At 43.6% G+C, this 12,680-nt stretch overlaps 1 protein-coding gene across 8 annotated transcripts in view; it reads left to right on the forward strand.

The window, feature by feature from the left end:
* LOC137376993 (oxysterol-binding protein-related protein 8-like) overlaps positions 1–12,680 on the forward strand; it is a 209,723-nt gene that overhangs the window by 192,479 nt on the left and 4,564 nt on the right. For all 8 annotated transcript variants that reach the window (XM_068046065.1, XM_068046064.1, XM_068046066.1 and 5 more), the window contains 3 exons: positions 2,742–2,877; positions 4,673–4,787; positions 5,938–6,034. In XM_068046065.1, the coding sequence (XP_067902166.1) occupies positions 2,742–2,877; positions 4,673–4,787; positions 5,938–6,034 (348 nt within the window). The remainder of the gene's footprint in view (positions 1–2,741; positions 2,878–4,672; positions 4,788–5,937; positions 6,035–12,680) is intronic.

The following is a 12,680-nucleotide window of genomic DNA, read 5'->3' on the forward strand; positions in this document are numbered from 1 at the left end:
GGTGGTTTGGGGGGAGGGGTGGCGTCTTGGGTCCTGGGGGTGGGTTGGGAAGTGGGGGGGGGGGGGGCGCCATGGCAGTCGGGCACAGAGTCCCCCCCCACCCCCAATCGACGTGCGGAAAGGCTGGCAGCGATCAGACGGCCTTTCACATCCCCAGCACGCCTGCTTGCCAGCGGTAAAATACCCGTGGAGGTGGGCAAGGGCCCTTAAGTGGCCACAAGGGCCTTGATTTGCCTCAGGTGGGCGGGCTGTTTTCCACCCCCACCCACCACCCCCCCCCCCACCTGACCGCCGTAAAGTTGACCGGAGGCAGGAGTGGGGCGGGTAGGCCTCCCGGAGCCTCCCACTCAATTTTATGCTGCCCCCATCCTCCCCCACGCCACCATCTGACCTGCTGGGGCAGCGTAAAATTCAGCCCATAGAGTACAAGAGCAAGAAGGTTATGCTGAACCTGTATAAGACACTAGTTCGCCCTCAGCTGGAGTATAGCGTCCAGTTCTGGGTGCCGCGCTTTAGGAAGGATGTGAAGGCATTAGAGAGGGTGCAGCAAAAATTTATGAGAATGATTCTTGGGTTGATGGACTTCAGTTATGAAGACAGATTGAAGAAGTTGGAACTGTTTTTCTTGGCGAAGAGAAGGCTGAGAGGAGATTTGATAGAGATGTTCAAAATCATGAGAGGTCTGGACAGAGTCGATAGGGAGAAACTGTTCCCACTCGTGAAAGGATTGAGAATGAGAGGGCACAGATTTAAAATAATTGGTAAAAGAAGCTAAAGCAACATGAGGAAAAATGTTTTCACGCAGCGTGTGGTTAAGGTCTGGAATGCAAGCCTGAGAGTGTGGTGGACGTAGGTTCAATTGAAGCATTCAAATGGGAATTAGACAGTTATATGAAAAGGAAGAATATGCAGGGTTACGGTGAGAAGGCGGGGAGTGGCATTAGGTGAAATGCTCAATAGGAAAGCTCGTGTAGGCGTGATGGGCCAAACGGCCTCCCTCTGCACTGTAACAATTCTGTGATTCTGTGATGAATGGGTTCCACAAATCCAGCTCCAGCTCAGAATGTGACATGAGAGGTTAGAGTGGCCCACACAGCCTGTATTAGAAATTTACTGAAGGGTAAATGAAGCATTTTTCTCTATTTCTGAAAATCTAGGAAGCTCAGAGTATCATAAAGCACCTCACAAACAGTGGATGTGCCTCAATGACAAGGTTTCCCTTACACTGATGTGGAATTGGGAAGGCCTTGGTGTTGAAGCTAAGTTCATAGTCATTTTGAGCAAAGAACTCACCAGTCTGATAGTGTTTCGGCTTTTTAGGGAATAGAATTTGCATAGCGAGCTATTACAGTTAAAATCCCTGAATCATGCTATAGACCATGGTTGTCCAATATACAGCCCATGGGCCAGAGTCCGGCCCTCCAAAGGTTGCCATCCGGCCTGCAGTTGTAAACTGCCAGAATGTTAGGCACCTTGGCGGCAGCTATAAGTTTGTTAGGATCCTGCTTCCACACAACATGGGAGAGGTGGCGTTCACAGTCTGCCTCTATAAACCAAGTTTATGGTGAGTGGGGAGCAGAGAGTGAGGAGAGATCAGTGGGAGAATGGGGAGTGAGAGACACACACAGAGCGTGGAGAGAAGTGGGGGAAAGGGTTGGGGGGGGGGGGAAAAGAGAGAGAGGAGGGTTGGGAGAGGAAGGGGCAGAGAAAGAGATCATTATCACTCCTGACAGATGGACATCTATCCGGAATACTCCTCATCGCTTCATCAAGTTTGCGGGCAGAGATTGAGTACTTATGCAAGCAAAGATAATGACAGGCATGTCACTAAATCAGTGTTCAACATAGCGACGAGAAAGTAAGTCAATAGTCTTCTCATTTGTCTTCACAAAAATGTCTGTTGTTGTTTTGATAGTAATATAAATTTTTACTGCCTCTATCTTTCCGAAATTTTCTCACTGGCCCCCTATGCAGAACAAAAATTGTAATGTGGCTCTTCCACACGAAAAGGTTGGATACCCCTGCTGTAGACTGTAACACAATTCTACCTGTTACACAACGTATGAACCTTAAGTTTTGATACTGTCACAATACTTGTTCTGTATTTTGTGTGCACTAATGTTACTTTTTAAACCCTACCTGTTGGAAATGTCAACTTATAGTTCTAATGATCCTTTTGCTTAGCGGTAGCATTCCTGCCTCTGAGCTAGAAGGAGCAGAATTAAAACCCACTCCAGACAGTCCTGGCAAGTGAGACTGGAGCTCCAGCTCCGAATTCTAGGTTGATATCCAGCAGGATACTCACGTCTAGTGGGTGTGGTGGCCCTCCCTCATCATATGGGTTGTGGGAGCCCATAAAATCCTCCCACCTTATAGCCCTATTGGCTGGTATAAAGGTGGTGGAGGCCATGGAAAGAGCATTCATGCCATAGCCTGCTAGACTGTTAACTAGCCTGCCAATACTTCCACTACTTCACATTATTCTCCAAGGGAATAGAATGAAGACATCAAAAATAAACAATTCCTAATAATTTTCCCTGATTTTTATCTGGAGTGAGGGAGCCAATATCTAAAAATAGAGCAGCATGGCTGTCACATTTCACAAGTGATGGCCTCCATTTTAACCCAATATAGGTCCATCCCCTGTGGAGATACAGTAAGCCTTGTGAGCATCTTTCACAAAACCCATGAGAGGATTATGCTTAATTTGTGATGCTTCTTTGCTGTTTTTCTCCTTCCAGTACCGGTCCCTGGGATCCAACAAATGACATCATCCAATTTGAAAAGGATGGAATCATCCAGACGAATGTCCGACACAAATCTCCAACAATCAAGTCAATGGATATCACCAGCAACAGCAGTCAAAGACGACGGCAGGTCATGATCAAAATGGTTACATATGCAATAACCTTCTGTACTGAATCAACATAGGAAGGAAGCCATTCAGCCCATTCCGGCAATCTGAAAAAAGTATCCGGTTAATCTCATTCCCCTGACCTTTTGTTTTTCAAGTATTTATCTACTTCCCTTTTCAACACTATTATAGATTCTGCTTACACAACTGTTTCTGGTAGGAGATTCCATGTCCTAAAAATTATTGTAAAAAAGATTTCTCCCTTCCTTTCCCTTCATACTTTGGTAATTATCTTAAATTTATACTTCCTGGTTTCCTGCTCCCTGACCAGTAGAAAAAGCTGTTCCTGATTTCCCACACAATTTTGATTACCTCTATCAGATCTTCTCATAACCTTCTCTGTTCTGGTGAACATAGCTCTAATATCCCTAGCCTTTCCTCAGCTATAGGTTCTCATCCTTGGTAACATTTTGGTCCATCACTTCTGCATCCTCCCAATGGTTTTGACATCCTTCCAAAATAGGACACAATATTTTAACTGCTGTGTAATCTATCGATTTAGCATTTCCATTTTGCTTTTGTTTTAATTTTTTTTTTTACAGCTTTACCAACTTGACCTCTCATTTTTAAAGATTTGTGTATCTGGACTCTAGAGCTCTTCCACTCTTGTTAGTTTTATAATCCTAGGGCTACACGTAGATGACTACGAGAAAATTTTTTTTTTTTTTTTAGGAACAGGTAAGGTCACTAGGCTCAACAAGAGCTTAACAACTGATTCTGAGAATCAATCCCACTTTCTCATATCCCTTACATGTGTTTTGTTTCTGGTTCTGCCTCCTGGACGTAGGCCAGTACTCAATATCTGGACCTAAACTAAGGGCCTGGACTGAGTATTGGCCCCATATCCAGCACTTCCCATCCCCCATTTCCCCTTCAGTACAGTCTCATTTAGACAACTGTCCCCCATTAGCCTCCTTTATTGCCCAGAGATTCAACCATGCCACAGCCACAGTTCTCCCTGTCTCTGCTTGAGTACTCCAACCTACCCAGTACTCCTTGAAAAAATAATTACTGCAAGTTCGGCTAATATTACAGTAATAATACCTCAGATCCAGAGGAATTATATTATTGAAACAAACTAATGTAGAGCAAAATAAACTGAAAATAAATTTAAAACTTTCTTTCTACTGTTTCTTGTCTATTTTTGTGGTTCTACCTTCCCTCATTTTGCTGTCTTTTCTATTTTAACTTCTATATTTTTCCTTATCTCTGTGAGCTAGTATTTTATCTGAATTTTTATCTATGTTTTAAACCCTAGTCTTTTCTCCTGTACCTCCACTACTCTCCACTCATTTGGAACCTGCATTTCCTGAATTCAATCCCTGGTCAACTAAATATCAGTTCTAAATGGAAATCTTTCAGCCAATCAGAAGACTGAATCTTAAAGTTGATCTGGTCCCATCAAATCACAATTTGACTTCCTTTTTTGATTCTCAGAATCAGTTGTTCAGCTCTTGTTGAGCCGAGTGACCTTATCTGTTCCTAAAAAAAAAATTATTTTCTCAGTGGTCATCTGATATCCAATAGAACGTATCAGCTTCTCTGTTTACTTTACACTGTTTTATTCTTTAAATTCTTTTCAATGTCTTATTTTTCTTATGTTAACACATTATTCTTAATGTTTGCACTATATATAGATGTAATTACAAAATTTATATTGAGTATTGTATTGGAGCACCGATAAGTTAGGACACCCTTTCTTTCCTGCATATTGAACTGTAGCTGTTTGCATTGCTGATAAGTGCTTTCTGTTAGTAGGTCTCAGTTCAGGAATATATTGGCTGCAAAACCAGAGACTGCCCAGCACCAAATAGATCACAGAACACAGAGAGCAGTTGTTCGACACCAATACAGGACGACTCATCTGATGAGGGTAGGTGCTCTGTTTCTCTGTAAATTCAGAAAGAGCTCTTCATATTCCAGTATTGGACCAGGTCCTGTGCTATTAGAAGACAATGGCTTTGCCCTGTTTTATCCATTACCTGAGCCAAGTACAGATCATTTCCATCAAGTTTAGGCCGTCCTTATGGAGATCACTTGCCATCATCCCTGTCTATGAGGTTTCCCTGCTAGGAAATGGAGCAGATTGAAATGGACAGGATCACAGTAGGTAAACATATCGCCCATGGTGGAACTGAGCCACGCACAGCAGAAAAGTCCTAGATTTATTCTGTTATGTTAGTTGATGTCAGCCAGGGCAGGAGTTGGGACGGGTGCAGTTGGCCCTGATTTGGGGAAGGGAAATGTCAGCCAGGGTTCATAGACCTGAAAACTATTGAGTGGACCCTCCCTCTCCACATCACCATCCTCCCCCAGAAAATGCATATCTGTACCATGAGTGACAACAAGATCAGGCTGAGTCGTGATGGTCCCACTAGATGGGAATTTCCTCAGGGGTTTTCCAGATCTCCCATATTAGCTTCATCGGAAGATCAGTGGAAATCCTGGACAAATGGTATAAATGGCTCTTTACAGCATTGAACCTTATTTGGGTTCTTGAACAAGACAATACAGTTTCAGAAAGTAGTTCTGGTGCAACAAATTAAGAGGATTTATTAAGTAACAAAATTATACTTTACAACCAAGCGATAGTTTACAAGGCACATATGGCTTTCACTCTCTGGGGCACTCAGATACAGATCGACGCTAGTTCTGGCCACTTCTTACTTCAACACAAGTTCCTTGTGTCAAACCCCACCTGCCGAATGGAGGCTTTGAACTACCGCGGCAAGAGTGGTCCTTGCTAAACAGGTTCAGAACAAGTCAGGGGCCCTGTGCAGCCTCCACTGCTCTGGCCTCAGTACAAACCCCTTATGCATTTGTGGAGAGACACAAACAATGCTGCACATTACCGAGGAGTGTCCCCTCCACAGACTAAATGGTGGACTAATCACCTTAAACTCAGCAAATGAGGAGGCTATCGCTTGGCTCTGGGGATTTGCATTCACTAAATAAATAAATAATACTAAATATTATGTTTTATTGATGGCTTGGAGCTGATGTGTAATGTATATTTCTTTCAGGATTGCTGTGCCCCAGCTGCAGAAAGGGAATGAATGAGCTAATAAATATTCACACGGCCATCCAGTCCATACAGAGGACACAGCAGGAAATTCACAGGTAAAGATGCAGGCAGTTAGTAGCATCCTTTAACACCCTGTAATTATATGAGGGTAAAAAGGAGTAATTTACCCCTGTATGCACGCCAACTTCATGCTGCCTGCTCATTTATATGACAGTAGCCTGCAGCCAGCACTAAGTTGAGTGGCTTCATTCGTGAGTAGGGAGCACAAAATGGACAGGTTAGCATGAGTTCAAGCCAGCCTACACCACTTAGAGCCAGCTTGCACTTCTTAAAGGAGGTGCATTTTGACTGGAGCAATTGCTGGAAGTCGTTCTAAAAGTGAGGTTCACCTTGGAAAGAATGGCAGAATATGGCAGAGAACACGCTCCAATGTTCTCCAGTACAGCACCGGAAGGCTTGTTGCAGGAGGTGGACAGGAGGAGATAAGTCCTCTGTCCTCGGGAACAGGAGGTCCTCCAGACAGACACTGCGGAGGCAGCGAGAGCAGATAGTCAACGCGGTCAATGGCAGCTGTGTAGCCCTGAGGAGCTGTATGCAGTGCCGCAAGAAATTCAGTGACCTCACACAAGTGGTCAAGGTCAGTGGATGCATCTTCAAATGCCATACATATCTCACCAACTGCACCTCTAGCCTCACAAACCCCTCAACACACCACCTCACCTTCTCGCACCTACCAGCAATCTCTGTCAACCACATACTTCACATTCATAGCTTCATCTCACCCTCACTCACTTATCACTGCTGCAAGCCTCACATCCATATCCCACACCTTGCACACATTGCCAGGACAGGCACATCATCTAAATAGATTGTTCCATACTCACTGACATACTTCCCTTGCTCTTGCAGGAAAAGGTGGCACACAGTCATTGGCAGCAATACCAAACTGTCCTCAGCCCTCTGGAGGAGATGGTGCTCACTATCATTGGAGCAGCCATGACTAGGGCTGTGGCCAGCAGCAGGGCTGAAAACATCAAAGATGATGGTATGCTCATACTCAATCCTCTTTCACAACAACCCACTTCCCCCACATCCCCTAACCTCCTCTGAAATACAAATTGCAGATGCAGGCACCTCCTGCTTCCCTCACTGCTTGCCTACTTCTGTGCCTTTCTCCTTTCAGATGCCAAGAACTGCGACCTGGGTAGGCAGTGGTGAAGGAGCAAGAAGTGGAAGAGAATGAAGAGACATCGTCACTCAGTCTCTCACTCTCAGCCACCAGCTCAGATACGGACACTGTGTGTACTGTAGAAGGTAGCTTAGAGGTGGAATCTGCACATGGTGAGACATCGGACACAAGTGGCCTGCAGCCAGGGCAGGGGGAAAAGGTAGCACAGGTGCCAGCTTGCCGGAGGATGAGGTTGCACATGTGTTCTGCTGCAGAGGATGCAGCTGAGGAATTTGGTGGGACAGTGTAGAGAGAAAGGCTGAGGATGTTATTACGAACGACCGCTCAAGTCGCAGCCCCTAATCAAAATATACGATTCTGATAGTGGTGGGAGAAACACACTGTTGATTCAGTCCTGCCCCTCCACAGATCACCTGACATATCATTTTAAACTTTCCAAATCTATTAACCCCTGAATGAGGTGAACCAAACCAGGTGATTTTAGATCAGCAACTTAACTGTTTAATTAGAAAAACTAAATTCTTAAACACTACTAAGATATAAACAACATTTAAAATAGAAAAATTAGGGTCCTCGCAGATTTAAGCTCCTGCCGAAGTGAAATCTTCCAATGTGGAAAACTCCAAGGTTGCTTGAAGTTCTCACAGCTGTCCAATGGGGGAAGAAAAGGTTCTTCAACAGTAGAACAGTCCGTAGTCTAGTTCAGCAGTTTAACTGATGCTCTTCTTTTCCAGCAATGTATTTCAGCAACTGCAGTTCAGTAGTTAAAGGAATTTGGTTATTTTCTTTTAAGAAATTAATCTGGCTTGACATCAGAATTCTGAGCATATAATAAATAGGGTTTAACTAAACCAAGAGAGAGCTCTCTTTCTTTCAGTGCATGCTGGCAGAACAGTCTTTGTGTGTCTGTTAACTGTGTCTGAAAAGCCAGTTTTTTCAGCTAGTTTCAAATGTCAATCGGCAACATTATATCTCATGTCCTTGATCCTGAATGGCTGTATCCTACGGCAATGAGAATGTATTCTTTGACTCAGTCCCTGGAGCTTATTGCCTTAAAGCAGTACTGATCTTGTTACAGCCTTAAAGACATACTGCATACCTCCCGGAAAAGAAAAAAAAACTACAGGATCATATCACCTCCGCCCCTGGCGGAATGAAACGACATTCCTGAAATGCGTTTCATTACAATGTGTAAAAAATGCAATTTGACAAAAAAAGGCTCACATTTGTTCTCACATTTAGATATACAGTCTTCTAAAATGGTAAGATTACAGCAACAAGAACATTTTTGGCTTTAAATTTGCAAAAACGTCATCCCAATTAACCCATTTCAAATTTCTAAGCATAGTCTCCCAGTAGTTTCATGTTTTCCTTTCAAATGTCCCTATTGTCCATCACCTCAACGAAGGAACTGCACAACTAGGTGCACTGACCACTACTGGGTTTCCTATTCTGAGAATTTTCTCGAGTACCCTTTAACCTATGTGGCATCACGTGACACTGGAAAACCCTGTCCGATGTAACAGAAGCTCATTCGTTTCTTACTCTGGGGTGTCAAAGGAATTTGATAGTATCCCTGCAACACATCTGTCTCTTTAAGACACATTGCCCACTCTGTCCATACAGTCCTTTAAATGAGAATTTGGATAGCAGTTTGCCTTCCTTACCGCAGATACTTTTCTAGAATCTTTGCAAGTTTGAGCTGACCCACCAGGTTTAAGCATCAAGACCACCTGAAAATTCCAGCTGTCCTGGCAAGGTTCAGCTAAGCTGCCCTTCAGTATGCATTGTACCTCTGCTTCCACTTGGGGCAGTCTGTCTGGACCTAAGCAGCAAGGATGTTGTTTTAAAGGAATGGCTCCCCTTATACCCACATCGTGTGTGGCTAAGGTTGGACATCCCGGCTTATCATTACAAACTTTTTGAAACATTGTGAAAACCCTGGGTAGGACTTCATGCTGTTTTGTCTCTAAGTGTAAAAGCATATTGTTTAATTTTCCTAGCCATTCTGTATTCACTAATCGGATAGGTGGAAGTTCAATCTAGGAATTTCCTAGGCCTGTTTCTGCCTCATCCTCACTAGCCTTTTCCTTCTCAACAGTCCCTGACATTACCTGAGATTACCTGACATACCTGTACTGGCATATCCTCCTCCCTGCGGTAATATTGTTTGAGCATATTAATGTGACACAACTGGTTCTTCTTCTAGTGATTAGGGGTGTCAATCAAGTAATCTACCTTACCCATTCTTTTGATCACTGTATATGGGCCACCGAACCTAGCTTTTAATGGTTCTCCCTGTGATGCTAACAACACGAATACTTCATCCCCTGATTTTATGGTAGGTTGTGGTTTTCCCACAATTTGACAGGTATGGCATGTCATATAAAAGTGTCTCACATCCTTTGTAAGACCTAGCCAGTAATAATGTTGGCTTATGCATGATTTGGTCTTCCAGATTCCCTTATGTCCTGCAAAAGGAATGATGTGTGCTAACCTTTATAATCCTTGTCGATATTTAGGTGGTTCCACTATCTGTTCAACAACTGTCTAGTCTTCATCGGCAGGTCTATGAGACGGTTTCCATTTCCGCCTCAAAACCCTGTTTGCCATACAGTAGCCTTCCAGAACTCCTTTCGCCTCAGTTTCTGACAGAACCGTCTGTGCTATTCGGTATATCTCTGAATCAGCTTGCTGTGCTGCAATGATAGATGATCTGTTAAACATCTCATTTAGATTATCTAAATCACCAAATAAGGTTTCAGATACTTGGCTATCTATTTGTGGTGCCTCTTTTACCTCTGACAGTGGATCCTATTTAGCCATTGCTCGGGTGACTACACATACAGGAAATATTCCCGGAACTTGTTCCTGTAATTGCTCCGTTTCCTTAACTTCACTTGGTTCCTCTGTAACTATAGGAGAACTGATACTTTTGATCCAGCCAAATCATTTCCTAGGAGTAGATCAATTCCTTTTACTGGTAAACTGTGGACAACACCTACAGTTACTATTCCAGAAATTAAGTCACTCTCTAAGCGTACTTTATACAAAGGTACGGGTATATACTCCCCACCAATTCCATTAACTAAAACTTTAGCATTCAAGGTGCTCTCTGGTGGAAACCTCCTATCTTTCCGCAGCAAGAGTGTTTGGGTTGCTCTTGTGTGCCTCAGTATAATAGGTTTCCTGCTTCACTTACAGGATACGGAGTTACTCTCCCCTTTGACAAAAATTTATTCTAACTCTCAGGTATTTTCTTAACCTCTACACTCTGTTCGGTTCTAGTATCTGGTTTCACAGCTGTCGTTAAAGCTATCGCCTGGTCTGCTATACTTTCAGTCAGAGTCTGTTCCTCTGCACTAGCTTTGTGAACCCCAACAAATCTTATGGGGTTACCTTGCAATTTCCAGCGCTCTGAACGAAGATGACCAGTTTTGTTGCAATGATAGCACTTTGGCTTGCAAACCTCACTTCTACCCTCAGCACCTTCCTTTCTGTGCTGAGGTGGTGATCCTGGGGCATTCCCAGCTGTTCCTTCTTGTCCCCGGCTACGTGCTTTCCTTTCACTCTCCCACTTTCTATCCTTCTCGGGTTTATGAGGGTGACGGACAAAATAGGTTGGCTTATTCACAAGCTCAAAATAGTCAGCAATTTCTGCGGCTTGCTGAGCTTTCAAAACCTTCAGGTTATCTATGAGTTTGCACAACTCTCACAGGATCATAACAATATTGACGGGAGGAATGCACTGTTAATTCAGTCCCACTTCGCCACAGGTCACAGCATATCAATAAATGTTCCCACTTATCGAAACAGCTAATTAGATACTCTATTTGTCCCCCAGAATTAAGCACACCAACTAGGTTCCTTTAACCAACAACAAAATTATCGACTTATAAAACCAAGTCTTAACCAATAATGAAGTAAATCTATATATGAATTGAGATTAAAGCTCCTTATTTTTCTCAAGCCCTCATGTCCACACACATACATCCAGAAAAATACAGTTAACCGGGGAAAAAAGGATTTTGGTTTACAGCTAATAATAATAATAAAATAAAACTTAGTTTGTCACATTCTGTGGAAGTAGGAAGTTCTTTGTTCGGTGAGGTGTCCCAAAGTCGAATAGTTGGATGCCACTCGAAGTCTTTCCAGGCAAGGTTGATGAACAGTCTGTGATAGGTAAGTGTTCAAGGAAATTCAACTGCAGCTGGCTTCACATCGGTCTTCCATTAGTTGTGCAGCAACAGGTCTTCTTAGGTTTTGCAGCAGCAATATAGCAGTAGAATATTTCCTCAGATTTCAAGAGTTCTTAAAACATAGGAGGCAACAGGAACCACACTTGATGCAGGGATTCTTCAGAGACAGGAGGCAATAGGAATCTGCCACATTTGAAATCCAGGGTTTCCTCTCAAGAGATGCAGGATTCCTTTACAGAGAAGTAATACTTTTTCTGGGTCTTCCTCTAATCTCCAGGCAGGTCAAAACCAAATTTCAAATGCCTGCTCTTTGTCCAACTCACTGGCTTTTTAACAATTCAAAAATGAAACTGAAACTTCCAAAATTAAATCACATGCCCAGTCATAAAGTCTCTCGTCACTCAAGGAGTAGCCAAGAGGTCAAACCCCTTGTTGGTTTCCTTGAAATTACTTGCTTTCCTGTTCTTGTGTACAAGTTCAGCTTCCTTTCAAAACACCCATAAAATTCAGCTTTTGTTTGAACTTCCTTTCAAACGTTCATTAAGTTCAACTATTTGCAGGTGTCTCCATGTCCTCTGAAATGTTGTTTCAGTTTTTAAAACACACAGAATCCTAAGCTTTCAATACAAAAAAAACAAAAAGCCTTGTACCAATATGCACACACAAATGCCTGGTGCATTGGCAGGCCTGCCAGAAAGGCTGTGGTCACTGTCAAGGAGTATGGAGGGGTCTGACATCAACCTTGCATGTGACTTTGCGCAAAGCTTGGAGCCCATTCTTTCCAACATGAAAGTGGAGCCAACTTCAGTACCATACTTTTGGATTCAACCATGATGCACCATCTGATGGCCGATGTCTCAGCTTTCCTTGCAGCACAAGCAGAAGCCACCTAACTGAGTGCTGCAAGCTCAACTTGTTGTTAGGCAAGCTCAGACTGCTGCCATCCAGTCTGCAGATACCAGTCTTTAAAGGGGCTTTGCAGGATCTCACCGAAGTCCAGCAATCTATCCTCCAACAGATTGCTAGGATTTCTGAGGTGACACCTCGAGGGAGTCGCAGTGGCTCTATGGAGTACGAACCTGCTGTCCTTTCTCAGGATGTCAGTATTTATCCGCCACCACTGCCGCTCTGGCAGTGCCCTTACTGTTGCCTATCAGCTAACCAGCCAAGATTCCTGACATCCATGACAAGGTGTTGCAGTCTGAAGCTGGGCCTTCTCGGGCCAGAACTGCTCCAGGTCATCCTGCAAGGCCATCTGCAGTCTCCCCCGCTAAAAGTCAGCATCCTTCTGCCAACCATGCTGCAGTACTGTGTAGAAGCACTAGAACAGGCAAAGGCACATGGAAGACAGGC

This window comes from Heterodontus francisci, chromosome 14 (assembly GCF_036365525.1).
Source record: "Heterodontus francisci isolate sHetFra1 chromosome 14, sHetFra1.hap1, whole genome shotgun sequence".
NCBI lineage: Eukaryota > Metazoa > Chordata > Chondrichthyes > Heterodontiformes > Heterodontidae > Heterodontus > Heterodontus francisci.